A 25,333-nucleotide genomic window follows, 5' to 3' on the forward strand; every position below is an offset into this window, starting at 1 on the left:
TGTTTCATTTCCTCGGAAATATTTCCTAGCAAAGCAGGACAAAAAATCTGAGAGAATGTCTTTGCCTCAGCAGTGTTTTGAGACAGAGGCATGTGGGTGCAGTGGTGGTTTGCTAACATAATCCTGGCTAATCCTCTGACAAAACCAGTTAGATGTCATCGCAGCCGCACTTCCTTCAGTGAGGGGCAAAGCTGTCGCACAGAGGGGACAGGTCAGAGACTGGGGAGAGCTCAGGGGAAGGCCAATCCCCACCTCTCTGGGGACATAGAGGGACTGTGAAAGGGGGAAGCCCTGGGAGAGGCTGGGAGACCATTTGCCTCCTCACTGCCTCCCACTTCAGCTGTGAACACTGTGAAGTGCTAGAGGAAGTAAAAGCTCCCCAGATCTTAGGTGAAGCAGGTACATTATGTGAACAGGTGCGGTTACTTTGCACATGCACGTAATTACTGATGTCAGGAAAATTGACATTATTTCTGCAGTTCTGCTTTTTGTGCCACTTCTGTTAGGCAGCCTCAGCTGTTTCCTCGCACTCGGTATACGGTACGGTGAGCTGCAGGCATCCGTGCCTTGCTGTGAGATGCATTAGAAGGACCAGTGCTCCAATTGAAAGCACAATATGAAGATTTTAGTTGGGCTAATCTGCGGTGGTGCTTCCAAGAGCTTATCTCACAGGACCATATACAGTTAAGGGCAAGAATCTTGTTCCTTGCTGCAGGAAAGGGAACTCTGGTCCGTGCTGCCCAGACATGGGAACCAAAGCGTGGTACTGAACAGGACAAACCCAAGGTTTTGCTGTCACTGTACTGCCCTGCTCATCTATGTTACATCCTCCTGGGATAACTCATATGTGAAGGCATGTGATCACACAGTCCAAAGGCGGCCCTTTCCAGCTGTGAGGAGCATGGGGAGTTTTTCTGGGGAACACTCCTGCAGTAGACGCTGGCAGAGGGCTGCCTGGAGAGCCAGCCGCGTGTTAGGGGGCTGTGGGCAGCCTCATCTAGTGGGAGGTGTCCCTGCCCACGGCAGGGGGCTGGAACCAGGTGGTGCTGTGATTCTGTTGGCCTCACCGAAGCTCCACAGAGGGACTCCTATGTCTGCTTAACTAGGAGCTACTAACGATTACCTTAGGTCATTTTGGAGTGTGGGGGGGCAGTTTGTCCTTGTAATCACAACATGACTGTGTAGACAAACACCAGGGGAGACGGACTGGTAGCACTTCTCTGACTCAATATGCAGCCCTTCCTTCCACCTACTCACTTCCACCAGCTTTTCAGACCCCTGCCCAGATTTCAGACTGTGGTTGAAGGGGGCATGCCTTTCCACCTTTCCCTTTTGTGACTGCCCAGAGCAGGGGAGCACCTGGAGTTCACTGGTGCAGGCGCTGCCAAGGCAGAATTTCCTTGTGGCAGCAGCACCTGCATGCTGGGAACTGCAGCACCTATGTACCTATAGACAACATTTCTCAAAGAAGGTTGGCCAGAGGTGAGTACAGAACTTTATTGCTTTAAAGGAATGAAGTACTGCAGTTGAATTTGGAAATGTGCTATTAAAAAAGCTCACGGGGAAAAACAGAATCACTAAAAGGTTGCTTTCTCCTTCAGTCAGAATTGACATTGCAGAGGCCTGTCGTTTGCAGTAAGTCAGTGTACAGCAAGCACCATTCAAGACACACCATTATTATAGGTATATTTTACAGTGTGGGCTAAGAAATACAAGTCTGCAAGGTCAGAGAAAATGAAACAAAAGCAACCATGGACTTTAGCAATGTCCAGCGAGTTTGATTAAACTACAAGTACCTGTATCAGGTGTTGATGTTTTGTTATGGAAAGAAGCGGTGTCAAATAGTCTGCGAGTTAAACAATATGCACAGTGTCTGCTATGCTGGGAGCACAGTCCCCTGTTGCTGAATTCATTGCACGCTGTCTAGTCCCAAGAGCACATGTATCTATTTTGCTTAAAGTACAGTTTTGCTGTTTGCCAAGTATTGACTAAACATGTGTATACATACACACATCATACTTTCATACTAAACAGTGATTCATTTGTTGTTCACCTCATACAAGGAGTTACAAAACGCTTTGGTTCAGCATTCCACCGTGCTGAATGCAGCCCCAGGTATAACAGCACTCAGCACTGAGGAAGCGCTTTGACAAGTTGGATTTGTTCACTGTATGGAAATTCAACCTAACATGATGTTCCTATCGTGAAAGTTGCCCCTCGATACCAGAAATGGATGTTCAGGCTGGAGTTGCTCCAGAATCACATGGTCCTTGCCAGTCATGCAGCAACAACATGACATCTTCTCCAGTACCTTTTTGAGAGTCAGTCTCAGTCTGCGCCACAGAAGTGCTCTACAGTGCAATATGGTTTTTGCCCTGCTGCCACCATGGAGGAATACCTCAGGAGGTGGACAGCCACAGCACATACATCACAAACCAGTACTGATGTTACAATTGTATTCCTGACTAGGGTTTTCAGTAGAGAAGGAACTCAGAAGAATTATTACACCAGAATGGAAGAAAATCCACCAAAGCAAAAGTGGAGGTCTTTCTCGAAGAAGCAGTGCATGGAGATGAATGTCAAATGCGTTACACATAACCACTGCAAAGTGACAAAAGAATGGTTCATAACTAGCACCTGACTCCACATATTACAGTTTTCTTCCACTTTTTTTTCTGAGTTCACTCACTGCATATATTCATATGCCTACATGCCTTGCTTTGTGGACAGGTGCTGTTCTGAGTGGCTGAAGGACAATGTTCCACTGTGTTTCATTTAAATATTGGTCTTTGTTATTTATTACAAAAGCTGCTTTACAACGTGCAAGTGCACCAGCAGGGATAGAGCCCTGTTTTCCAACCATATGACCCGACCTTTATATAAACTCTTCAGGAATTGCTAATTACTGACTAAACTAATTTGGGTGAAAGGTATGAAATCAGCTTTATCCCTAGAAATCTTTGTGTGAAAACTAACTCTGAAAGTAAGCAGCTCTCTAGAAATTACTGAGATGTAAGACAAGCACTGTGTGCTGTTGATCTGCATATAGACCCCTTATATATAAAAGCTGGGCACTTTTCTAAGAAGGTGGCTGTAATTCTAGAACTGAAATGCACAAAATGCTCAAACCTGTCTAATGCTTGGATGCTTCTGAAGGTCTATCCTAGGTGCTAGAATTAATATTCATTCCTCATGCCCAGGAACTGAGGGAATCAAAAGCAAAGGCCCAACATTACCAGCCAAAAAGATGGGCTTTGGCATCATCGTGGGGCTTGTCCTTCTTTGGAAAAGTGTGCACAGAGGCGACTGGAGCCCAAGCTGCATGAGGCAAGCCCCAGCCTTATTCTGTAGGCTTTCTCATGCTCCCAACTTTTGTTTTTTTCTTTCTCCTGCAGAGCTTGCAGTGGCCCAGTGTACACAGCGCCCCGTTGACATTGTCTTCTTGCTTGATGGCTCTGAAAGAATCGGGGAGCAGAATTTCCACAGGGCCCACAACTTTGTGGAGGAGGTTGCCCGACAGCTCACACTGGCCAGGAGCAACAATGACAACATGAATGCCCGGATTGCACTGCTGCAGTACGGCAGTGAGAGAGAGCAGAACGTGGTCTTCCCACTGACCTACAACCTGACGGAAATCTCCAATGCCCTGGCACAGATCAAGTATCTGGACTCATCCTCCAACATTGGGTCAGCCATCATACATGCCATCAACAACATTGTGCTCAGCCCAGGAAACGGGCAGCGAGTTGCCCGGCGCAACGCTGAGCTCTCCTTCGTCTTCATCACTGATGGCATCACAGGAAGCAAGAACCTCGAGGAGGCCATCAACTCCATGAAGAAGCAAGATGTCATGCCCACGGTAGTGGCTCTTGGGAGTGACGTAGACATGGATGTCCTGCTGAAGCTTGGCCTTGGGGACCGGGCAGCCATCTTCCGGGAGAAGGACTATGACAGCCTCTCCCAACCCAGCTTCTTTGACAGGTTCATTAGGTGGATATGTTAAGTGAATAGAGTGCACATGTCCTCTTCTCACCAGTATACACACCCCAGATATTACCTGTTTTATTTTCTTCTCTCTGTATGGTTGCTAGCAACTCTGAGCTGGCCTAGAACAGTGTGTATGCAGCTGCCCTCTGGGTCCTCCTTTCTGGCCAAAATTCAGACCTCTCTTTTGATTTTCATGATGAAAAGCCACATATCTTACATTTATGGTGCTAATTAAAACCAAGATCTAAGCAGGATACAGAGCCATATGATGTATGTCTGTAAAGCTTTACACACACCAAGCTATGCCTTGTGTATGAACTGTTATCCTTGGAGGGCTTATCAGAGAAGCAAGAAACCTTTCCAGTTTAGTAGGACAAATGATCATCTCTATTGTCCAAAAACTCCCAATCTCCTTGAGCGTCCTTTGAGGAGCTTTATGATTGTGCCATCACCCATTCTTTAGCAAGCCCTTTTCCCAATTATATCATCCTTTTTGTTCTCTTGGGATTTCTGCCCCTGAGAGGAGTGAGCAAGTTTCTGACACATCCCATGCTGCTTGAAGTGGTCAGTGACTTGCTTTCCTTTTGCATGGCCCTTGGTTGTTTGCTCCTTTTTCCCCAGCAGCAGTGGGATGTTTAAAGGTTTTGCTGCCTTCAACAGCTGTCTGCAGGTGCTCCTTTTGGTGCTCTATCAATCCTAAATTTCACACGTCAGCTTAAAGACCTTCATTCTCCTTCACTTCTTTCAGCCATTCCAACTTTCACCAGAACCTGTTCATTTGTTACAGCACCCAAAATACTGGCTGAGAGGGGCAGCATGCCTCCCAGCAAGTCACAAAATACTGTGCAGCACATGGAGCTGCCTTCGTGTCATCCCAGAGTGCTCAAAATAACTATGGTGCCTTCTTCCCAACAGTATCTCCTGAACAATACCCAGATTTGAATTTGAAGTGTACTGCCTGCAAAAATAAACAAATAAACTCTTTTCACCCTATTCTGAAAAAGCCTCTTTATTCTGTAGTTTATCTCGTCTCTTTGTTGTTGTTGTTGTTATTGTTGTTTGTTTCTAATGAGCAGCTGAGTCTCCTCTCGGTGTTAAGCTGGTAAGTCAGGATAAGTTTGTCTTCTTCATTTCCTTGAAAATGCTGGAGCACAAGGCCAGGGGCCCATGCAGCACAGGGCACTGCTGAGGTCCTGAAGGACCACAGGAGGCTGATGGACCCCTCCAGTCCTCCTCACTGCCCAGCACCTCCAGTTCCCTCACAGACCTGTTCCGCTGCCCCAACCCCAGACATCCACAGTGCCCATTGAGACCCCGATCTCCCAGCAATGCCTTCACCCCTCCCCTGGTTCATGTTCCCTTGGCGCAGGGCTGCTGGTCAGCCGTGTTAAGGGAGGTGAAGAGCAACAAGAGCACAGCCACCTCCTCCAGCTGCTCTGGCCCGGGGATGGCACCACAGGCCGGGGTGCCCTTTCCCAGCCTGGCTCTGGGAGCTGGCACGGGGGTTCGCTCACCACATAAAGGTCTCACCAGCAGCAGGCATTTAATCATCACAGCTCACATAAACATAGTACAGAGAGTGCAAATACATGGACAGAGTTAGAAAAATGATTTAATGAGCAAAAGATACAAGAAGAAAGGACAAACTGTAGTGATCAGGCAAAGGGCTTAGCCAGACAAGCATGCTGACTGGCCCCATTTTACACACAACCAACCCTTTTATACCCTTTTCTACCCGTCCCCCCTCTTTGATGCTCCTGTTCCCCAGCCCCCCTGCGCACCTCCATGGGCTAGCAGAGCTCTGCATTTTCTGCACCCTCCCAGTCTGGGGCCACTCGGTTCACAATCTTATCAGCTGCAAGGTTCGGCCTTCCTGCAAGTGGCCCCCGTAGTTCATTAGCTCACCAATTAGTGGGACTGGGAGGTTTGCTTATTGTGATTGCCTCCCACTTTAGCAGTCCTCCATCAGATTATTCTGCTGGAATAAACGTTCCTAAATTTCCATATGTTCTCATAAATTAGTGTAACTGACCAGAGTTGGTTCCTATCACTTCCTCTCTTTCTTATTACCCCATGTTGCCTTGGAATGGGGCCCTTGACCAGATACGCTTTAAAGAGCATATACTCTCCTTCTACTCCCTTCTCCCGTACGAGGAGAGCAGGACCACAGTGAGAGAGGAGCCGTTCTGGGAAGGACACGCAGCTGCAGGAGTGAAACCTGACCTCCCCAGCGCACACGCACACACTAGCATGGTGGTACAACCCATGCTGCTCAGCAAGGGAGAAGTTATGGTATTCTCCAGCTAGCCCTTCTGCTACAGCTGGAGAAGCTCACACAAAAATTCAAGGAGTTCTGTAAGCAGTGGGATCCACTTAAGCAGCTGGCATCATGTCAGAGGGATAAACAACCACGGACTGCCAAGCAGCAGGTGAAATTCCTTGTGCTGCTACCCACAGTCTCGGGGATGGCTCTCAGGGTGGGATGACAGCCCCTTCTCACTAAAGACAGGCCAGAGCTGCTGCTTGTCCTCTTACAGTGATTCCAGGTCAAACAATTTACAAACTAAAAGCAAAAAAATCACTCGACAGGCAAAATGCAGACTGCAGAGACGGCAGAAAGGGGCAGAACAACAAGCAGGTGGTTCCCGTGGGACATTTGTCTTCATATGCTGTCTCCTCCAGGGCTTCACCACCATGCAGGTGGAACATGTTGTCTTCAGTCAGAATCAGAACTGCTCGAGCTGCTCGAGCTGCTTGAGTGCTGGAGAAGGAACAGATGAAACCAGTTCAGGATAGCACAGAAACAACCCTCTCCCACACCACTTCTGACAGGTGTTAACGGCTGCAGGCATGAGGCCTGGGGACTTGTCCAGGGACATTTTGGCTCCACGAATCCCTCCCAGCGCAGTGTGCCCACCACCTACAGCTGCTGCCGGGAAGGAGACGGGTGCCTGTTCCCAGGGCCCAGCTGGGTCAAGGTTGAGCTGGAAGCAGCCACAATGCACACCCATGGTGGCTGCAGACTCACCTCACCCCAGGTGAGGGCCTTTGCACGCCACCAAAAGGTGTGCCCTCAGGTGTGCACACAGGCTGAGCTGAAAGCCAGTAATTACCAGCGTCAATGCCAGGGGCTGTTGCCATGCAGAGGGTGGTGACCTGCAGCATCATGGCCTCAGACAGCAAACCTCTGCAAAGCTACCTTGGCATTAAGATGAAACGGCTACTGATAAAATGATGATGAGGTTTATTGCAGTGCTGTTACGTGACACATTTTTGAGCTAGGCACTGTTATATTTCTGCCATGGTGCTTGGCAAATGTAATTATGGGCATGTTGTGGGAGGGCTGTTTTTTTTATTATTATTTCTCAAGGTTGTTCAGGCCAATTAAACAAACTCCGGAAGGGTTCTGGTCTCTGCCAGCAAGGGCAAATGTCCAGGCAAATCACAATAACAAATAACAAAAGGAGCTGAGGGTTTGCACTGTTTGGGAATTGCATCTACTTTGGATGGTAGAACTGGGGTTTTGTTCTGCAGCCCTTCACTCAGGCCTGTCTGGATAGCACCCATCCCTAGGAGATCATTTACTGCAGCATCTCCACCCAGCACAGACACAGAGCTTCTTACTACCCTAAGAATTTCTTTCCTTTTTTTTTTTTTTTTTTTTTCCTTCTCTTCTGGTTGGGGAAGAGTTTTGAAAGGGAGCTGTGCTGGTCCTCTGATGTGGGACACTGAGCAGACGTGGTTCACATGGTTTGGGCAAGCAGAAGGAAGATGTGAGATTTAACACACTGCATGGTGCACCCTGAGCTGTGGCAATCCACTGTTTTGAGTGGCTTCAAGGAACTTCACAGATAAGGTTTCTAAAGACTCATTTGAAATGACTCATGCTTGCCTATTTATAAAACAAAAGGGAGTCTACAATTAAAAAACAAAATCAAAACAAAACAAAAAGCCATTGGCAGCCCATGAGCTCATTCCAGCTGCAGTGAGGCAGAGGGGAACATGCAAGGGGTGCAGGGGACCACGACAGAGAGCTGGGGCAGCTGCAGCCACCACACCCTTACCTTGCCACCGTGGTGCTTGTGGGACTTGGAGTGCTTCTTCTTGTGCTTCTTATGGTGTTTCTGATGGCAGCCAGGGTGGACTGGTGGGCACCCCGGCATCCCTGGGGGGGGATGCCCATGGTGGTGGTGGCCTGGTGGGTGGTGGCCCGGCGGGTGGTGGCCTGGTGGGTGGTGGCCAGGTGGTGGGGGGCCACAGGGACCTGGGTGTCCTGGTTGACAGGGACCTGGGTGTCCTGGTTGACAGGCCCCAGGGGCGCTGGGTGGCACTGCCGGGTAGCCAGGGCAGGGCCCAGCTGGATTGCAGGGCCCTGGGTATGGGTATGTCGGAGGGGCAGGCGGGCAGATTTGCACCTGTGGAGGTGGTGGTCCTAGGAGGAAGAGGGGGACTATGAGTGAGCAGAGCCAGGCCCTCCATGGAAAGGCAACGTAGGGAGCTGGTGTACCTGTGCACCCTAAGGACCCCACCTTGTCTACCCCCTCTTCTCAAATGATGCCTGTCCAGGTTTCAGTTAGGACAGAGTTAATTTTCCTCCTAGTAGCTGGTAGGGTGCTATGTTTTGGATTAGGATGAGAAGAGCGCTGATAACATGCTGATGTTTTAATTGTTGCAGAGCAGTGTTTACACCAGGCCAAGGACTTTTCGGCTTCTCGCTCTGTCCTGCCAGCGAGCAGGCTGGGGGTGCAGCAGGAGCTGGGAGGGGACAGACCCAGGACAGCTGACCCAAACTGGCCAAAGGGGTATTCCATACCATCTGGCGTCATGCTAAACAATATATAGGGGTGGCTGGCCGGGGTGGGGGGCCGGCTGCTCAGGGATAGGCTGGGCATCGGTCAGCGGGTGGTGAGCAATTGCATTGTGCATCACTTGTTTCGTACACATTATTATTATTAATACTATTATCATTATTATTATTATTATTGTTATTATTATTTTCCTGTCTTAATAAACTGTCTTTATCTCAGCTCACAGGCTTCACTTTCCCGTTTCTCTCCCCCATCCCAGAGAGGGAGGGGGGAGGGTGAGCGAACGGCTGTGTGGTGTTTAGCTGCCGGCCGGGCTAAACCACAACAATGCCCCACTCCCCTTTGATGCACAGGTAGTCCTTTAGGGTGCCCGTGGTGGCTGCACTGAGCCCCTCCCCAAGCCCCAGTGACTGTACAGCACCTAGGGGCAGCCAGCCCCAGCCCCATGGCCACTCACCTTGGTTGGGGTTCCACATCCTTCACTGGCTCCGAGCTGCAAGGGAAGGACAGGCACTGTCAGCGCTCCCCAGCAGTACTCGGCCACGGTACGGGGCTTCCCCTGGGGTCACCCTGCATGGGCCATCAGCTGGTGTGCAACTCATGTGCCCCGGGCAGAGAGACAACACCTGTCCCACTTTAGGACCCAGACATCCTGTCCTCTGCAGGGATCCTGAGGGTGGCTGCCACCGCCACCACCACCACCCCCAGCATATGATTTCCAACATTAATAGAAAAAATGTACCAACTCCAGCCCAACACAAACCCCCCCGTGTGTCCCGGAGCAAGCCAAGCCCATGCACCCAGCCGGAGCATAAGGGGTTGGGGACACCGTGTCCTGGCCCAGCACCAGCTCTGGTGCCCCCCAGTGCATCCCAGCCCCGCCGGTGGGGACTGCCTCTGCTCACCCGCCGTGCAGAACGGACCCTCTGTAAGTACCACAGCCCCGACAGCTGTCCTCAACGTGGCTCTCCCGAGGTAGCAGGGCCAGCCCTCGGGCACCCCTTAAATACGGGGCCCTGCCCAGCGGGGGAGGGTGCGGCAGGCAGGGGCGACACTGGAGAGCAGCGAAACCCGCAGTCACCATGGGCACGGGGAGACGTCAGCGCGCCGCTCCCACCCAGCACAAAGGTCCTGCGGGGCTGGAGAAAACACGGGACGGAGGGTGGTGGCGTCAGGTGGTGGGGTGAGTCAGGCGTCCCTGCCTTGAACCCTGGCGCAGTGCCCCCCAGCACAGGTGATGTGCCCAGGGGCCAGTGTGTGGCTCACGTCCCCACAGGAGCTGCTGCAGGGCAGGGGGCTCGGGGCCCTGCTGATGACCCCCTGTGTCACTGCTGGGAAAAGGAGGCTGGGGGTGGCAGGCCGCCGCGAACAGGTTGAGCTCAGGGTGCTGTGACAGTGTGAGTGACATCTGCCGCTAGACCCAGCGACAGAAACATGCATGGGGCTGACAGAGACTGGGCACCCCCATGCTCAGCCCTTCCTCTCCGGGGACCTATGCAGAGGGGGCAGAGCCCCCCCGGTGCCACCCAGTGCCATGCCCCCATCTCCCTGCCGCCTCCCAGTGCTGCCCCGTGCTTGGCAGCGCTCCCTCCCTGCAAGTGAGCAATGCAGCAGGCTCGTCACGCACCGCCAAGGCGCTGCACTGCAAGGGACACAGCCCCGGTGCCCAGCCCTGCCCCAGCCGCGTGGCAGGAGGGTGTCTCAGGGTTATTCTGGGCACAGAGACACGCAGGCAGGTGAGGGCCCACCCGCACACAGGCGTCGCCACCCCTGCAGCACCACAGGGTCCCAGCTTTGGTCAAAGAAGGTCCAGCACAGGCAGGGGACATAACACTGGGACCTGTCTGAGAGGAGCATCTCCCCTGGGGCGGGTGCCAAAAGAGCCCAGGCAGGAATGAGTGTGTTTCCCAGCTGTATTTGTGTATCCCCCATGCGCCTCCCGGCCCAGCCCTGAGTGCCTCTCAGGCCACCCGCTTCTCCAGCAGCGCCAGCACAAGTGCCAAGCCTTGCTTTGCCTCCTCCAGCAGCCCGGAGACCTTCTGCGACATCTGCAGGGGAGGGAGAAGATGGATCATTTCCAGACAGAAGGACTGACAAGGCCTCCGCCGTCCACCCCATGCATCTCCTCCAAGCTCTGCAATGTCTCAGTCCCTACCCTGCCACAGAGGTGTCCTTGTGCCCACAGCCTCCACAGCCCCTCCACAAGGGGTCCTGGCGCCCACATCTCCCACTCTGTCCAACCTCATCCCCACCTCCAGGGCAGGTGCACACTTTCAGCCCGTGCTTACCGCAAGCTTGAACTTCTCATCTGTTATGTCTTTGAGATTGATCATGACATTGAAATAGGCTCCAAACACAGCAGCTTCCAACATTTTGGCTCCCACCTATGAAAAGAGGCTTCTGGAAAGCTCTCCTATTGAACCAGCAGCACTTCATGGTCTGGCAGCAGGGCAGACCCTCACGTTACAGTTTGTCTCTGGATCTCCGCTCCCCTGACAGCTGCCCTGGCCTGCCATGGGAAGCAGCACCTTCCCACCTGGCATGTTCAGGACGTAGCTTTGATGTGGGAAACATTTCACGACCTTGCCACAGATGTGAAAACTCAGGCAAGGGCTGGTGGAGATCAGCTTTCCTGAAAAGGCTCACAAGCTGCCAGAAAGTGAATAGGTAAAAAGCAGTGGCCGCTTTGGGAAGCAATGCTGGCTAGATGTGTCCCCTGCACAGGTCAGACTGCGGTGGAAAATCTGGTGTGGACAAGCAGTGAGCTGGGCAGCTTCTGAAGCCTCAGCCAGGACAGTGGGCAAACCCTGCGGCCACAGAAGGTCCTAAGCATGGGGCTGTACCTGGATGTCGGATTTGCAGGCCAGGTTGCAATGGTGTGCCAGCTCCTTCAGTGGGGGCCAGAGCATGTTCACCTTCTCTGCCAGGGTGCAGGGCACTTTCACAGCTGTCTTCAGCCCCTGCTGCATTGCAGCCCCACGCCTGGGATAGGGGATAGCCCTAGGTGAGCACTGGGACAAACCCAGGCTAGCCCTGCTCATGCAAAAGCTGGTGTGCAAGCTTGTGTGCAAGCTCCCACCACCACTGCAAGCCCTCACCAGTCTGACTCACCTTTCCCTCTCTTCAGGGGTGTTTTTTGGCAGCTTCATAGCTTCCTGCAGGCAAGGAAAAGAATGTTTGGTGGACTAGGGTGCTCTGAGATCCCGTGTGTCTTCCACCAGGGGCCACAGCGGAACCATTAGCACCCTCACTTTTGCTCAGGCTCCCTTCCCAGGCGATGCCCCTTCCCCCAGTCCTGCTCCAAAGGGCACCAGGGCGCAGTGCTGCTGGCCCCTTCCCAGAGGGTAAGCCCCCTCTTGCCCACGGCAGGGCTGCTGTTGGTGAGACCTCACCATGTAGCTGCTGAAGGCCTGGGAGTCGGCGTCCACCATCGCCACTAGCTCATCCATGGCCTGGTGGAAGGGAGGGATCAGATTCCTCATGATGGGATCCAGCTCCTCAAACTGCCGCTTCCCGTAGCTCATCAGCCCCACCATGCAGCCCAGGGCTGCTCCCTGTGAGGGCACAGTGCTGAGTTCTCCAGCAGGGCGCAGCCCCTGCCACTACCGCTGCACCAGCTCTCCTCACCAAGGAGCCCCCCCAGGTGCCTGGAGAAGTGCCCAGGAGGGCAGGGAGGGACCCCCTCGGGGAGGGACCCCCCTGTGGGCAGGGCACGTACCAGAGCAGCTGCAGCTGCGGCCACCGAGCCTCCTCCCGGCGCTGCCGACCTCCCACCAACTGCTCGCACGAAGGCTCCCAGCGGCTTTGCCACCAGCCCCTTGTCCTCCTCTCCTGCCTGCACCAGGTACCTGTGGCACACCATGGGTCAGACCACCCCTGTGCTGGCAGCCACCACCACCCAATCCCTCCTCATCCCTCTCCACTGGGTTTTCATCTACCCCTTGGCCCACGGGTGATTGGGAAGGGGGACAGCACTCTGCTGGGAGTCCCAGAAAATCAGCAGGAGGGGAAGAAGAGAAGGAGCCAGGTAGCCTCCTGGTGATACCAGGGGTTGCTCTGCATGACAGGAGCATCTCACTGCAAACAGCATTTGATGGAATAGAAATGTGCCCAGATGCTGGCTTGGGCTCTGAAGCCATATCCCAGGGCAAGGGGACAAGGACTTATAAGTGCACGCCCTGATTTCCAGGTGGATTTCGCTTTCCCAAATTTTAGTGCAAGAGGCAGGCAGCAGATCCCCCGGCCTGGGCAGAGATGGGGACAGTGAGGAGCAGCAGGAAGGGCCCCTACTCGATGATGCGCTCCCGGGGGTTGAATGGAGACAGGGAGTCCAGGCCCAGCCGGCTGACCACCTGCAAGGAGCAGCACCGCCACGTCAGCCCCAGCTGGCTCCGTGCGCCCCGCCAGCACAACCCGCTGCACCCTCACACCCTGCTTTTAATTAACCTTGGGTGGTCTGGCCCTGGGAAAGGGCTGCAGGAGCAACCACCCGAGGTGAGGGAAGCTGGTGTCACCAGTACCTCCTATCCCAAAGGTGGGGGTGGTGTGCGGCCGCCCACGGGTGACTGGAAACTGCACTGATAAATAATTAGCTCACTCTTATCTAGCACATTCCCGATAGGGTGGCAAAGTCCCTCCCCCCTCCCTTCCCTCCTGGAGCTGAAAAGCAGAGCCTGCCTCCTTGTTTCCAGCTTACGCTGGTGCTGGGACAGTGCCCTTGAGCTGTGGGGGGGTGTCCTTTCCCGCACAGCCTCTGTGCAGGCAGGCTGGGCAGCTGCTGCCTGTAATTTGTCCTCATTGGATGGGGTCTCTGTTCCCCTGAGCATCTCAGCATCCTCAGGAGTGTAAACCAGTTTGTCCCAGTTGCTGTCCCCTCACAGCTTTCTAGGCACCATCCCTCAAGCCAAGTGTTACAGGTCATCCAACATGCCTGTGGCTTGTCCTGGTCCCAAGTCCCTGCTCAGTGGCATTTTTGGAATCTGGGGGGTCTTACTTGTGATCCCACCCTTGTCTCAGGATTGGGAAGACCCACTTTACCAGCTTGATCTTGTGTTCCTCCTCCAGGATGAAGAGTTTTTCCTTCTTGATGTAAAACTCAGCTGTGTCTAGCATGGCCTTCTTTGGGACAAGCCCTACCAGCTGGGACCCCACCACAGGGAGATTCAGTGCCTGCAAAGGACATCAGAAACATGAGTGCCCCCAGAGCCACCTTTCCTGCCTCCACTGCCACCCCAGCCTGGTGTTCCTATCCCTTCCCAGGACCTGGGGGGCTCATGGAAAGCCTTCAATGTTGCTCCTGCCTTGTGGAGATAAGCCAGAAGCTGAGGTTAGCAACAAGTTGCTGAGATTTTGGAGTTTACATGTGGTTCAGGTCTCTGCCCAGCTTGGATGAGCTGAGTATAAGAGAAAGCAGAGTCCAACTGTGGGCTGGGGCTGAGCATTTGGAGGGAGATGAGCTCTGCAGGTTTCCCGTTGAATCAAGCATTGTGCACTACCCACCTCTGCGTCACGGCAGACCTCCTCGTAGACGGCGTGGAGTGGCGTAGTCTCAAAGTCCAGCAGGTTTGTGGAAACCTGGGCTATGTTCTCCTCCTCCAGATACCAGCCGATGCCCTGCACCTTCTTCAAGCGTCCAGGCTGTGGAGAACCGCTGTGGTCAAGGCGCAGCAGTGGCAGCCCAGCCCAGGAGAAGCGGGATAAGCGGGCAGCACAAGGGTACCTGGTTGGGGCCGCGACCCTGCTCGCGGATGTTGAGGGCGATGCGGTGTGCCAGCTCCTTGGTGCACAGCAGGTTTATGTTGTACGCGATGAGGAAGGTCCGGGCCCCTGTCACTGTGGCCCCCCACCGGGGGACAAAGGTTGGGGGCCCAAAATCAGGAGCCCACTCGGGTTTTGTGAGCTGGGGAGGGAGGAGAGCGCATGGGTGCTGGTGGGCAGCATGAGCTGCCCTCCTGGAGGTGGCTCCTCTCTTCCTGTCTGGTGTCTGCCATCAGCACCCCAGTGCCCATCAGCACCCAAAGCAGTTCATCAGCCCCTCTCATCTGGCCAAAATGCTCATGTGAAGGGAGTAAAATCCAGATATAAAAAGGCAACATTTATCTTTCATTTTGCAACTGTTTCACTTCAAATCTTCCTCCTATTTCTTTTCTCAGAAAAGCTTCCAAAGGCATAAAGCAGAATTGTCTCACCTGTTGCCAGAGGAGATACTTCATTAAGGTCCTCCAGCATGTTCTGGCTCCTCGTGTCACAGAGAGGACAAAGTGAATTCCTAAAGCGAATTCCCTCACCTCCCATGCTTCAGCCCCAGCTGTCTCACTGGGGTCTCTCTAGCCCATGGACTTTTCTGTCACACTGGGGTGCACCTCATACCCAGGTGTGTGAACAAAGCAGAGGCGGTGCCCGTGCCCTGCTACCTGTGCTCTAGACTCACACACCTCAGCTGGTGCAAGCAGTTGCCCGAGAAAGGAGGCTCCCCCCACCCCCGGCACCAAGGTTTGGCTGGAGCACGGCCCCCGTCTCCCTTCCCACAAAGCCAGGCTCACCTTCTGGGGGAGTGCCTCGTACTCCCCAGCACGGATGGCAGGTAGGGTTCTCCTGCTCTCCTCTCGGGCTGCCTCTCCGTACAGGTACACTGCAAGGCAGGGTGGTGGTGAACAAGTTGTCTGAAAGGGTCTGTCTTTGCCTACTGGGGGGCGTGCCCCCTTCTGCCCATGGTGAAGCTTTTGTACAAGAAGTGCTGGGAGTATGCAGGGGGACAGGGGCCCAGCTGGGCTGCCTAGCTCTCACTCACCAGGCACCCCCAGCTCTTCCGACAAGCGCTGCCCGAAGACGTGAGCACAAGCAACGCACTCCTCCATGCTGACATTCATCACTGGCACAAAGGGGCAGACGTCCAGGGCCCCCATGCGAGGATGTTCACCTGGGGCCGGGGCAGAAATCAGGACTGGAGCCCAGAAGAGCAAGCAGACAAGGAAGGATGAGGGCCCTTTCCCTGCTGCTTCTGCAGACTGAGCACTGTCACGGCAAGGAAAGTGGAGTTTGCAGCAGTAATGCCTACTCCAGCCTAGGGACGGGACAGATGCAGCCTCTCTGGATCGGGAGGATGAGGAAGAGCTCTGTGTGGTCTCACCAGCACCCACCCTACAGTGCTGGAAACACACTGTGCTTGCCCTCTGGCAGCACTCTGGTGCCTGCTCTTACTTCCAGCCAAGGCAAGGGCTTTGCCCAGGCTGGGTGCAGAGGGTTGCTCACCCGTGTGCTGACTCATGTCAATGAGCTGCCCGGCCACGCGGGCTGCGCTCAGTGCCCCTTCAACAACAGCTTCGGGGGTCCCCACAAAGGTGTAGACGGTACGGTTGGTGGAGGCGCCAGCGTCCACATCCAGCAGCACGCAGCCAGGTGTCCGGGAGATGGCCTGCCCCAGTGCCTCGATCACCTGCCAAAGGGGACAAGGTGGCTGGGCTGGCGAGACTCCCACTGCAGCCCCAGCAGCTGTGCAAGGTGAGGGAGGATGCCTTTTCTCAGGTGTCTCCACCCTGCTCCCACCAGTGCAGGGGATGCACCTATCATCAGGCTCATGAGGAAGGAGGTGAGGATACAGGACCTAGGGGCATGAGCATCCAGATCCCAGCCAGGGGATCTGGGACTCTGAGACAGCCCCCAGGTAGCCCCAAACCCTGGGAGAGCTGCCCAGCTGCTGATGTGATAGAGAGCTCCATCGCAAATTGCTGTTCCTGAGGACACTGTCCCCTGCAAGCTTCAAAACAGATTTGGCTCCACAAAGCCTGTTCCCCAGGGGAAGCAGCAGTTTTCCAGCAATTTTAGGTTTGCTGACCTGCACCCCCGGCAGGGGCAAAGTGCAGCCTGAAGCAGGTGCCCAGCACAGGCAACATTGACCTGGCCGGCGTGTTTGGAAAAACAGCTGAAAGCAAGGTTTCTCAGTGAGGCTCTGCCTGACCACCCAGACCTGCAGGCAGCAGCAGGCAGGACACCAAGCCCCCACTTCTTAACGAGGTGCAAAATGGGAGCAGGCACTGTTTGGGGGCATTTCCAGCATTAGCCATCAGAGAAAGGTGCACAACACTGACTGCACAGGCCCTCTGATGGTCCTAGTCAGGCCCAAGTAAGCACCTTTTGGTGCTTTCAATCCTCTGAAATGCTGCAGATTGTCCCTTGTGATCTCTGTTCCACACAGGTCTGTTCTAGCTCCCAGGGAAGAAGGTGAACTTTCTCACTGAGCTGAATTTAGTATGATTTCAGCTGGCCCAGAAATAATGGAAAAGTACTGGAGAAGTACAGGAGTACTGGAAAACTATAAGCCAGGCTGCAAATCACAGGGCAAAACCCATTGCAGGACGTATGGGAACCCAGCTGCCCACCACCCGCCACTGCCCACCCCTCGACCCTCACCTCCTTATTGCACCCCTCCGAGAAGTTGGGGACGCACTCCACCATCTTGGCCATGGTCCTTGGGTCTGCCTGAACCCCGTGGCCCCAGGCTTGGCTCCTCGAGTTGTGTGGGTTTTTCTGGCTGTTCCAGTCCTGCTGGGAAGCAGCAGCGTTCCCAGCACCCAGCCGGTTGCCTCTGCCCAGCACCAGGGTTTCTCATTAACTGCATTGATCTGCAGCCAGCAGACAGAAAGGGTATTGGATCAACAGCACGGGGGGGCTTGGACTGAAGTGCCCTTGTGGGGCTTGAGCAGCACTTCCTCAGCAACCTCCAGCAGAAATTACTCATCAATGCCCACTAATGACTAATGACAAGGTGGCACAACGTGAAGAAATGCAAAAGTTCCCTGCTCCTCCCATCCCCAGTTCGCTGCTGTGGCTGCCCCACAGGACTGCCTGGGGTACAGCCAGACCAGCAGCAGGCCAGTAGCACCTGCAGGCCTGAGACCAGAAGGGATGGGGACACGGAGAACAGGAGCACAAAGGCACAAACTGGACAAACAGAACCCAGCACTGGTGGGGGGCTGCTGCTCCCGTGGTGAACCAGTGTGAACCCCCAGCCACAAGCTGATGGTAATATCTGTCACTGTGAGCAGGATTCAAACCTGCACAGGGAAACCCTGTTGGATTTTGAGCCCCCCTCTTCACCCCTCAGCCCTGATCTGTGCTGCAGCCTCCCTCAGCCCACTGCATATTAGAAAGAACATCATTGCTGTGCGGCTGATGGAGCACTGGGACAGATGCCTTCAGGGGTTGTGGTATCTCCCTCTTTGGAAATCCTCAAAAGCTGTTGCGACATGGTCCTGGGCAACATAATGCAGGTGTCCCTGCTGCGGTCTGTGGCAGGGGAAAAAGGCAGCACGGGGCGACCCCAGCAGTGCCAAGGAGCTGTGGGGCAGCGAGAGTGGGGGTGCAAAGGGGTGCTGCACCCTGGCTCGTTGGTCTAGGGGTATGATTCTCGCTTTGGGTGCGAGAGGTCCCGGGTTCAACTCCCGGACGAGCCCCACCTTTTCTGGCTCCCTGTCCCAGAGAGTGTGTGGGGGAGCTCCGATTGCACTGGGGAGCAGGGCCAGGGCAGTGGCCGTTGTGAGGGGGAGAGGGTTTGATTTTGGGGTGGGTGCGTGTCCACGTGAAGGAGGGCTGTGGAGAGCGTGGTGAGCAGGAAGGGGGGAGTGTGTCGTGCGCAAGGTGTGGTTTGTGAGGAAGGTCTGTTGTGGAAGAGCGGGAGAGGTGTGTTGAGCTGTTGGTGAACTGTGTGGACTGAGGAGGAGGAGGCCGGAGGAAGGTTTTGTTAAAAGCAGAGCCCCCCGACAAGGTCCCCCATGGTTGTGGGGATGTAGCTCAGCGGTAGAGCGCTTGCTTTGCATGCAGGAGGCCCTGGGTTCAAGCCCCAGCATCTCCATGCTTTTCCTGCGCAGGGCAGGGCAGGGCAGGGCAGCCGTCGGGGGCTGCAGGGCTGGCACAGGACGTGCCCCCGAGGGCCTGGGGAGCAACGGGAAGGAAGCTCCTGTCCCAGGCTGTGCGTGGCAGCGGCGCTGGGGCAAATGCGAGAGCTTGAGGTGCCCCAGCAGCCCTGGGAGCTGTGGGGCACGAGGGCAGAGGGTGCAGAGGGCCCCAGCACCCTGGCTCGTTGGTCTAGGGGTATGATTCTCGCTTCGGGTGCGAGAGGTCCCGGGTTCAACTCCCGGACGAGCCCCCCTTTTGGGCAGCGCAGCCCAGGCGCTCCCTGCAGGGGCAGACGCAGGGGGGCTGGCTCGGGGCCCTTGTCCCCCCGGGCACCGCTGCAGCAGCAGGGGCGGCCCCGGCATCCCCCAGCAGCCTGCAAGCGGCACCCCATGCTGAGGCCAGAGGCTTTCTCGGGCAGCGCAGCCAGCTTTGGGCAGGCTCAGACGCTGCCGCCTGAGCAGGCAGCGCCCGGGTGCTGCTGCCAGGGCCACGGCCCCCTCAGGGGTGCTGGCCAGGGGATGTAGCTCAGTGGGAGAGCGCTTGCTTCGCATGTAAGAGGCCCTGGGTTCAAGCCCCAGCATCTCCAGCCTTTTCCTCCCTCCCAGCCCGCACATGGCGAAATGCCTGGAGGGTGGAGGCCCACAAGGAGCTCCTCTTCCTTCTGCCCTCTGCAGGGCATCCCCAGAGCCCCTCTGCCCTGCTCGCGGTTCCTGCTCCTTGCTCCCCAATGGCTGCGGCACTCGCCTTGGCCAGCTCCTGGCTCTGCCCCAGGCAGAGCTGCCCCACAGGGACGTGGTGTCCGCGGGGCCCCGCTCTGCTGTCCCCGTCCCAGCGGAGCCCTGGCTGCGCCCTGTCCCTTTTGTCCCCGAGGCACAGGGCAGCACGGGTCTGCGGTGCGGGGTGTGGAGGGAGGCAGCAGGGGGCTGTGCCCGAGGTGTCGGGGCTGTGGGGCAGCAGGGCCCCGTCTGTGCTGTGTCCCACCAGGATCTGTTTGCAGGCCAGCAGTGCCAAAAGGGGGGCTCGTCCGGGAGTTGAACCCGGGACCTCTCGCACCCTAAGCGAGAATCATACCCCTAGACCAACGAGCCGGGGTGTGCAGCTGCCCCCCCCCACCCTGTGCCGACCCTTGCAGTGCTGGGGCAGCACCGCCACTGGCCCCTGCTGGCCTCAGGCCCTGCCACCACCATCCCGGTGCAGAGCGGGCCCAGGGCTGGTGCTGGCGGTGCCCCAGCCTCTCCACGGCCCTTGACCCACGAGGAATGGGGGCTGTGGGGGCACCAGGGGCTGCCTGGGGACGCCCCTCAGGGACCAAGGTGGCACGGGCACGGGGCACAGGTAGCCCCAGCTGGCCCAGCCGGGGGCTGTGATGGCCGAGGGGTGAAGGCGTTGGACTCGAAATCCAATAGGGTTTCCCTGCGCAGGTTCGAATCCTGCTCACAGCGACAGCTTTTAGCCCTGCTCTGGGGCTGCAGGGGGCATGCTGAGGCCACACAGGGCTCTTCACTTCCCAGGGCAGCCCCCTCCTCTGTTCTGGGCCTGGCGGGCTGTGTGGTCTTTGGGGCCGAGGGGTGCCAGGGGTTATGCTGGGGGCCAGCTGCACGCCTCGGCTCGTTGGGCTAGGGGTACGATTCTCGCTTAGGGTGCGACAGCTCCCGGACGAGCCCCCCTTTTGGGCACCGTTGGCCTGCAAACAGCCGTTGTCCACGGCATGGATGGGGCCCTGCTGTCCCACACCCCCTGACACCTGCCCTCCACACCTCGCTGCCTCCTGCCAGCACCCACCTTCCCCCTTCAGCGCTGTATTGTGGGCTGTGGCTTGGCCATAAAAAAGCATGGAGATGCTGGGGCTTGAACCCAGGGCCTCCTGCATGCAAAGCAAGCGCTCTCCCGCTGAGCTACATCCCCCCCATGGAGGGGCTCTGCCCGGGGGTCCCTGCTGGCACCCTCAGACCAGCTGCCCCCATGGATGCTGCACATGGGGCACTTTGTGGCTGTGCCCACTTCTGTGCATTGGCCACACAGCCCAGGCACTCTAAAGGGCCCCCGTGCGCCAGGCTCTGATGGGGACAAAAGACGCCACCACACACCCCGCTATGCCTGCAGCACAGCCTGGCGACGCAAGGCAGGCAACAACCTGACTCATTTGTCTAGGGGCACGAGTCTGCCTCCACATGTGCCAGCTTCCACTTCCCCTATCCAACAAATGCCCGCATTTGGCACACCCACCCCCTCCCAGACGCTGCCTGGGGCGGGGGCACAGCCACGCAGCGGGAGGGACACGGTGCTGGGCACCACGTGCTGGGGGCCGCAGCCTGCCTGGGCCCAGCCCCATGGCCAGGGGGAGCCCCTGAGCACAGCCTGGTGCTGCCCGCTGCGGGGCCTGGGGCTGGCCTGGGGCCGCGTGCCAGGGCTGTAGGTGGCCACATCTGGGTGAAAGAGCTGCTGGGGGCAGCAGCGGGCCTGCAGATGGGCGCTACCCATGCGTGCCCCAAGCCCCAGGGACTGTGCTGGGGAAGAAACAGCCCTTGGGTAGGGCAGCGGGAGCTTTGGCAGGAGCCAGCAGGGGGGCAAGAAGTGGGCTAGGAGACTTTCCCAAACCACAGGCACCCCACCACCACCGGCATGCAGGGCTTGCAGCCCATCGGGAGAACACTTGCTGTGCATGCGGGAGGCCCCAGGTTCCATCTCCATCATTCCCCGGCTGGAGAACTGTGCTGACAGGAACCTCATAAAGCTCAACACAGAGAAGTACAGAGTCCTGCAGCTGGGGAGGAACAACCCTAGGCACCAGGATATGCTGGTGGCCACACAGCTGAAAGGCAGCCTTGCAGAAATGGACCTGGAGGCCTGGGGGACACCAAACTGAACATAAGTCAGCATTGTGCCTTTTGCTGCCAACAAGGTTAACAGCACAAGAGAGATGTGGACCTGTTGGAGCAAGTGCAGTGGAGGGCTACAATGATGAGGCTGGAGCACCTCTCCTACGAAGAAAGGCTGAGAGAGCTGGGGATGTTCAGCCTGAAGAAGAGAAGCCTCAGGGAGACTTCGTTACAGCCTTTCAATACTTAAAGGGGTCTTATGAAAAGGATGGAGAAGGACTCTTTACTCGGGTAGACAATGATAGGACAAGGGGCAACGGTCTAAAACTAAAAGAGGATAGATTTAGACTAGAGATTAGGAGGAAATTCTTCACTGTTAGAGTAGATTCTTCACCTCAGAGCTCTGGAACAGGTTGCCCACAGATGTGGGGCAGCGAGAGTGGGGGTGCAAAGGGGTGCTGCACCCCGGCTCGTTGGTCTAGGGGTATGATTCTCGCTTTGGGTGCGAGAGGTCCCGGGTTCAACTCCCGGACGAGCCCCCCTTTTGGGCAGCGCAGCCCAGGCGCTCCCCGCAGGGGCAGATGCAGGGGGGCTGGCTCGGGGCCCTTGTCCCCCCGGGCACCGCTGCAGCAGCAGGGGCGGCCCTGGCATCCCCCAGCAGCCTGCAAGCGGCACCCCATGCTGAGGCCAGAGGCTTTCTCGGGCAGCGCAGCCAGCTTTGGGCAGGCTCAGACGCTGCCGCCTGAGCAGGCAGCGCCTGGGTGCTGCTGCCAGGGCCACGGCCCCCTCAGGGGTGCTGGCCAGGGGATGTAGCTCAGTGGGAGAGCGCTTGCTTCGCATGTAAGAGGCCCTGGGTTCAAGCCCCAGCATCTCCAGCCTTTTCCTCCCTCCCAGCCCGCACACGGCGAAATGCCTGGAGGGTGGAGGCCCACAAGGAACTCCTCTTCCTTCTGCCCTCTGCAGGGCATCCCCAGAGCCCCTCTGCCCTGCTCGCGGTTCCTGCTCCTTGCTCCCCAATGGCTGTGGCACTCGCCTTGGCCAGCTCCTGGCTCTGCCCCAGGCAGAGCTGCCCCACAGGGACGTGGTGTCCGCGGGGCCCCGCTCTGCTGTCCCCGTCCCAGCGGAGCCCTGGCTGCGCCCTGTCCCTTTTGTCCCCGTGGCACAGGGCAGCACGGGTCTGCGGTGCGGGGTGTGGAGGGAGGCAGCAGGGGGCTGTGCCCGAGGTGTCGGGGCTGTGGGGCAGCAGGGCCCCGTCTGTGCTGTGTCCCACCAGGATCTGTTTGCAGGCCAGCAGTGCCAAAAGGGGGGCTCGTCCAAGAGTTGAACACAGGACCTCTCAGCACCCTAAGCAAAACCATACCCCTAGACCAACGAGCCGAGGCGTGCAGCTGGCCCCCAGCATAACCCCTGGCACCCCTCGGCCCCAAAGACCACACAGCCTGCCAGGCCCAGAACAGAGGAAGGGGCTGCCCTGGGAAGTGAAGAGCCCTGTGTGGCCTCAGCATGCCCCCTGCAGCCCCAGAGCAGGGCTAAAAGCTGTCGCTGTGAGCAGGATTCGAACCTGCGCAGGGAAACCCTATTGGATTTCGAGTCCAACGCCTTCACCCCTCGGCCATCACAGCCCCCGGCTGGGCCAGCTGGGGCTACCTGTGCCCCGTGCCGGTGCCACCTTGGTCGCTGAGGGGCATCCCCAGGCAGCCCCTGGTGCCCCCACAGCCCCCATTCCTCGTGGGTCAAGGGCTGTGGAGAGGCTGGGGCACCGCCAGCGCCAGCCTTGGGCCCGCTCTGCACCGGGATGGTGGTGGCAGGGCCTGAGGCCAGCAGGGGCCAGTGGCGGTGCTGCCCCAGCACTGCAAGGGTCGGCACAGGGTGGGGGGGGGCAGCTGCACACCCCGGCTCGTTGGTCTAGGGGTATGATTCTCGCTTAGGGTGCGAGAGGTCCCGGGTTCAACTCCCGGACGAGCCCCCCTTTTGGCACTGCTGGCCTGCAAACAGATCCTGGTGGGACACAGCACAGACGGGGCCCTGCTGCCCCACAGCCCCGACACCTCGGGCACAGCCCCCTGCTGCCTCCCTCCACACCCCGCACCGCAGACCCGTGCTGCCCTGTGCCACGGGGACAAAAGGGACAGGGCGCAGCCAGGGCTCCACTGGGACGGGGACAGCAGAGCGGGGCCCCGCGGACACCACGTCCCTGTGGGGCAGCTCTGCCTGGGGCAGAGCCAGGAGCTGGCCAAGGCGAGTGCCGCAGCCATTGGGGAGCAAGGAGCAGGAACCGCGAGCAGGGCAGAGGGGCTCTGGGGATGCCCTGCAGAGGGCAGAAGGAAGAGGAGCTCCTTGTGGGCCTCCACCCTCCAGGCATTTCGCCATGTGCGGGCTGGGAGGGAGGAAAAGGCTGGAGATGCTGGGGCTTGAACCCAGGGCCTCTTACATGCGAAGCAAGCGCTCTCCCACTGAGCTACATCCCCTGGCCAGCACCCCTGAGGGGGCCGTGGCCCTGGCAGCAGCACCCGGGCGCTGCCTGCTCAGGCGGCAGCGTCTGAGCCTGCCCAAAGCTGGCTGCGCTGCCCGAGAAAGCCTCTGGCCTCAGCATGGGGTGCCGCTTGCAGGCTGCTGGGGGATGCCGGGGCCGCCCCTGCTGCTGCAGCGGTGCCCGGGGGGACAAGGGCCCCGAGCCAGCCCCCCTGCGTCTGCCCCCCGCAGGGAGCGCCTGGGCTGCGCTGCCCAAAAGGGGGGCTCGTCCGGGAGTTGAACCCGGGACCTCTCGCACCCGAAGCGAGAATCATACCCCTAGACCAACGAGCCGGGGTGCTGGGGCCCTCTGCACCCTCTGCCCTCGTGCCCCACAGCTCCCAGGGCTGCTGGGGCACCTCAAGCTCTTGCATTTGCCCCAGCGCCGCTGCCACGCACAGCCTGGGACAGGAGCTTCCTTCCCGACGCTCCCCAGGCCCTCGGGGGCACGTCCTGTGCCAGCCCTGCAGCCCCCGACGGCTGCCCTGCCCTGCCCTGCGCAGGAAAAGCATGGAGATGCTGGGGCTTGAACCCAGGGCCTCCTGCATGCAAAGCAAGCGCTCTACCGCTGAGCTACATCCCCACAACCATGGGGGACCTTGTCGGGGGGCTCTGCTTTTAACAAAACCTTCCTCCGGCCTCCTCCTCCTCAGTCCACACAGTTCACCAACAGCTCAACACACCTCTCCCGCTCTTCCACAACAGACCTTCCTCACAAACCACACCTTGCGCACGACACACTCCCCCCTTCCTGCTCACCACGCTCTCCACAGCCCTCCTCCACGTGGACACGCACCCACCCCAAAATCAAACCCTCTCCCCCTCACGACGGCCACTGCCCTGGCCCTGCTCCCCAACGCAATCGGAGCTCCCCCACACGCTCTCTGGGACAGGGAGCCAGAAAAGGTGGGGCTCGTCCGGGAGTTGAACCCGGGACCTCTCGCACCCAAAGCGAGAATCATACCCCTAGACCAACGAGCCGGGGTGCAGCACCCCTTTGCACCCCCACTCTCGCTGCCCCACATCTGTGGGCAACCTGTTCCAGAGCTCTGAGGTGAAGAATCTACTCTAACAGTGAAGAATTTCCTCCTAATCTCTAGTCTAAATCTATCCTCTTTTAGTTTTAGACCGTTGCCCCTTGTCCTATCATTGTCTACCCGAGTAAAGAGTCCTTCTCCATCCTTTTCATAAGACCCCTTTAAGTATTGAAAGGCTGTAACGAAGTCTCCCTGAGGCTTCTCTTCTTCAGGCTGAACATCCCCAGCTCTCTCAGCCTTTCTTCGTAGGAGAGGTGCTCCAGCCTCATCATTGTAG

At 57.3% G+C, this 25,333-nt stretch overlaps 3 protein-coding genes and 15 non-coding genes across 18 annotated transcripts in view; 9 read left to right on the forward strand and 9 right to left on the reverse strand.

Moving 5' to 3' along the window:
* COL6A2 (collagen type VI alpha 2 chain) overlaps window positions 1-4,980 on the forward strand; it is a 29,205-nt gene extending 24,225 nt beyond the window's left edge. Inside the window, exon 28 of the mRNA XM_048055555.2 lies at window positions 3,396-4,980. Coding sequence (XP_047911512.1) covers window positions 3,396-4,003 — 608 coding nt within the window. The 3' untranslated portion in view covers window positions 4,004-4,980. The remainder of the gene's footprint in view (window positions 1-3,395) is intronic.
* A 587-nt stretch (window positions 4,981-5,567) lies between these two features.
* LOC106049607 (uncharacterized) lies at window positions 5,568-10,203 on the reverse strand. Its single transcript, XM_066999342.1, has 5 exons — window positions 10,062-10,203; window positions 9,701-9,750; window positions 9,253-9,288; window positions 8,052-8,419; window positions 5,568-6,748 (listed from the first exon to the last, which is right to left on the reverse strand). The coding sequence occupies exons 1-5, from the start codon at window positions 10,201-10,203 to the stop codon at window positions 6,544-6,546; spliced, it is 801 nt and encodes a 266-aa protein (XP_066855443.1). The 3' UTR covers window positions 5,568-6,543.
* Window positions 10,204-10,694: 491 nt separating this feature from the next.
* FTCD (formimidoyltransferase cyclodeaminase) lies at window positions 10,695-17,414 on the reverse strand. The gene is made up of 14 exons (XM_048055556.2): window positions 17,205-17,414; window positions 16,047-16,230; window positions 15,586-15,714; window positions 15,338-15,426; window positions 14,515-14,694; window positions 14,295-14,432; window positions 13,833-13,964; window positions 13,086-13,147; window positions 12,514-12,643; window positions 12,188-12,349; window positions 11,907-11,950; window positions 11,639-11,777; window positions 11,084-11,179; window positions 10,695-10,843 (listed from the first exon to the last, which is right to left on the reverse strand). Exons 1-14 carry the CDS (start codon window positions 17,256-17,258, stop codon window positions 10,757-10,759), a joined length of 1,626 nt encoding a protein of 541 aa, XP_047911513.2. The 5' UTR covers window positions 17,259-17,414; the 3' UTR covers window positions 10,695-10,756.
* A 761-nt stretch (window positions 17,415-18,175) lies between these two features.
* Window positions 18,176-18,247, forward strand: TRNAP-UGG (transfer RNA proline (anticodon UGG)). Its single transcript has one exon. It is a non-coding gene; the product is annotated as a tRNA-Pro (tRNA).
* Window positions 18,248-18,573: 326 nt separating this feature from the next.
* TRNAA-UGC (transfer RNA alanine (anticodon UGC)) lies at window positions 18,574-18,645 on the forward strand. Its single transcript has one exon. It is a non-coding gene; the product is annotated as a tRNA-Ala (tRNA).
* A 222-nt stretch (window positions 18,646-18,867) lies between these two features.
* TRNAP-CGG (transfer RNA proline (anticodon CGG)) lies at window positions 18,868-18,939 on the forward strand. Its single transcript has one exon. It is a non-coding gene; the product is annotated as a tRNA-Pro (tRNA).
* Window positions 18,940-19,203: 264 nt separating this feature from the next.
* On the forward strand, window positions 19,204-19,275 carry TRNAA-CGC (transfer RNA alanine (anticodon CGC)). Its single transcript has one exon. It is a non-coding gene; the product is annotated as a tRNA-Ala (tRNA).
* Window positions 19,276-19,705: 430 nt separating this feature from the next.
* On the reverse strand, window positions 19,706-19,777 carry TRNAP-AGG (transfer RNA proline (anticodon AGG)). Its single transcript has one exon. It is a non-coding gene; the product is annotated as a tRNA-Pro (tRNA).
* A 272-nt stretch (window positions 19,778-20,049) lies between these two features.
* Window positions 20,050-20,131, forward strand: TRNAS-CGA (transfer RNA serine (anticodon CGA)). The gene has a single exon. It is a non-coding gene; the product is annotated as a tRNA-Ser (tRNA).
* A 391-nt stretch (window positions 20,132-20,522) lies between these two features.
* TRNAA-UGC (transfer RNA alanine (anticodon UGC)) lies at window positions 20,523-20,594 on the reverse strand. Its single transcript has one exon. It is a non-coding gene; the product is annotated as a tRNA-Ala (tRNA).
* Window positions 20,595-21,975: 1,381 nt separating this feature from the next.
* On the forward strand, window positions 21,976-22,047 carry TRNAP-UGG (transfer RNA proline (anticodon UGG)). Its single transcript has one exon. It is a non-coding gene; the product is annotated as a tRNA-Pro (tRNA).
* Window positions 22,048-22,311: 264 nt separating this feature from the next.
* TRNAA-CGC (transfer RNA alanine (anticodon CGC)) lies at window positions 22,312-22,383 on the forward strand. The gene has a single exon. It is a non-coding gene; the product is annotated as a tRNA-Ala (tRNA).
* A 665-nt stretch (window positions 22,384-23,048) lies between these two features.
* Window positions 23,049-23,130, reverse strand: TRNAS-CGA (transfer RNA serine (anticodon CGA)). The gene has a single exon. It is a non-coding gene; the product is annotated as a tRNA-Ser (tRNA).
* Window positions 23,131-23,402: 272 nt separating this feature from the next.
* TRNAP-AGG (transfer RNA proline (anticodon AGG)) lies at window positions 23,403-23,474 on the forward strand. Its single transcript has one exon. It is a non-coding gene; the product is annotated as a tRNA-Pro (tRNA).
* A 430-nt stretch (window positions 23,475-23,904) lies between these two features.
* On the reverse strand, window positions 23,905-23,976 carry TRNAA-CGC (transfer RNA alanine (anticodon CGC)). The gene has a single exon. It is a non-coding gene; the product is annotated as a tRNA-Ala (tRNA).
* Window positions 23,977-24,241: 265 nt separating this feature from the next.
* Window positions 24,242-24,313, reverse strand: TRNAP-CGG (transfer RNA proline (anticodon CGG)). The gene has a single exon. It is a non-coding gene; the product is annotated as a tRNA-Pro (tRNA).
* A 217-nt stretch (window positions 24,314-24,530) lies between these two features.
* On the reverse strand, window positions 24,531-24,602 carry TRNAA-UGC (transfer RNA alanine (anticodon UGC)). The gene has a single exon. It is a non-coding gene; the product is annotated as a tRNA-Ala (tRNA).
* A 326-nt stretch (window positions 24,603-24,928) lies between these two features.
* TRNAP-UGG (transfer RNA proline (anticodon UGG)) lies at window positions 24,929-25,000 on the reverse strand. The gene has a single exon. It is a non-coding gene; the product is annotated as a tRNA-Pro (tRNA).
* Window positions 25,001-25,333: the final 333 nt, after the last annotated feature.

The sequence above is a fragment of the Anser cygnoides genome, chromosome 6, assembly GCF_040182565.1.
Source record: "Anser cygnoides isolate HZ-2024a breed goose chromosome 6, Taihu_goose_T2T_genome, whole genome shotgun sequence".
In the NCBI taxonomy this organism is placed as follows: Eukaryota; Metazoa; Chordata; class Aves; order Anseriformes; family Anatidae; genus Anser; species Anser cygnoides.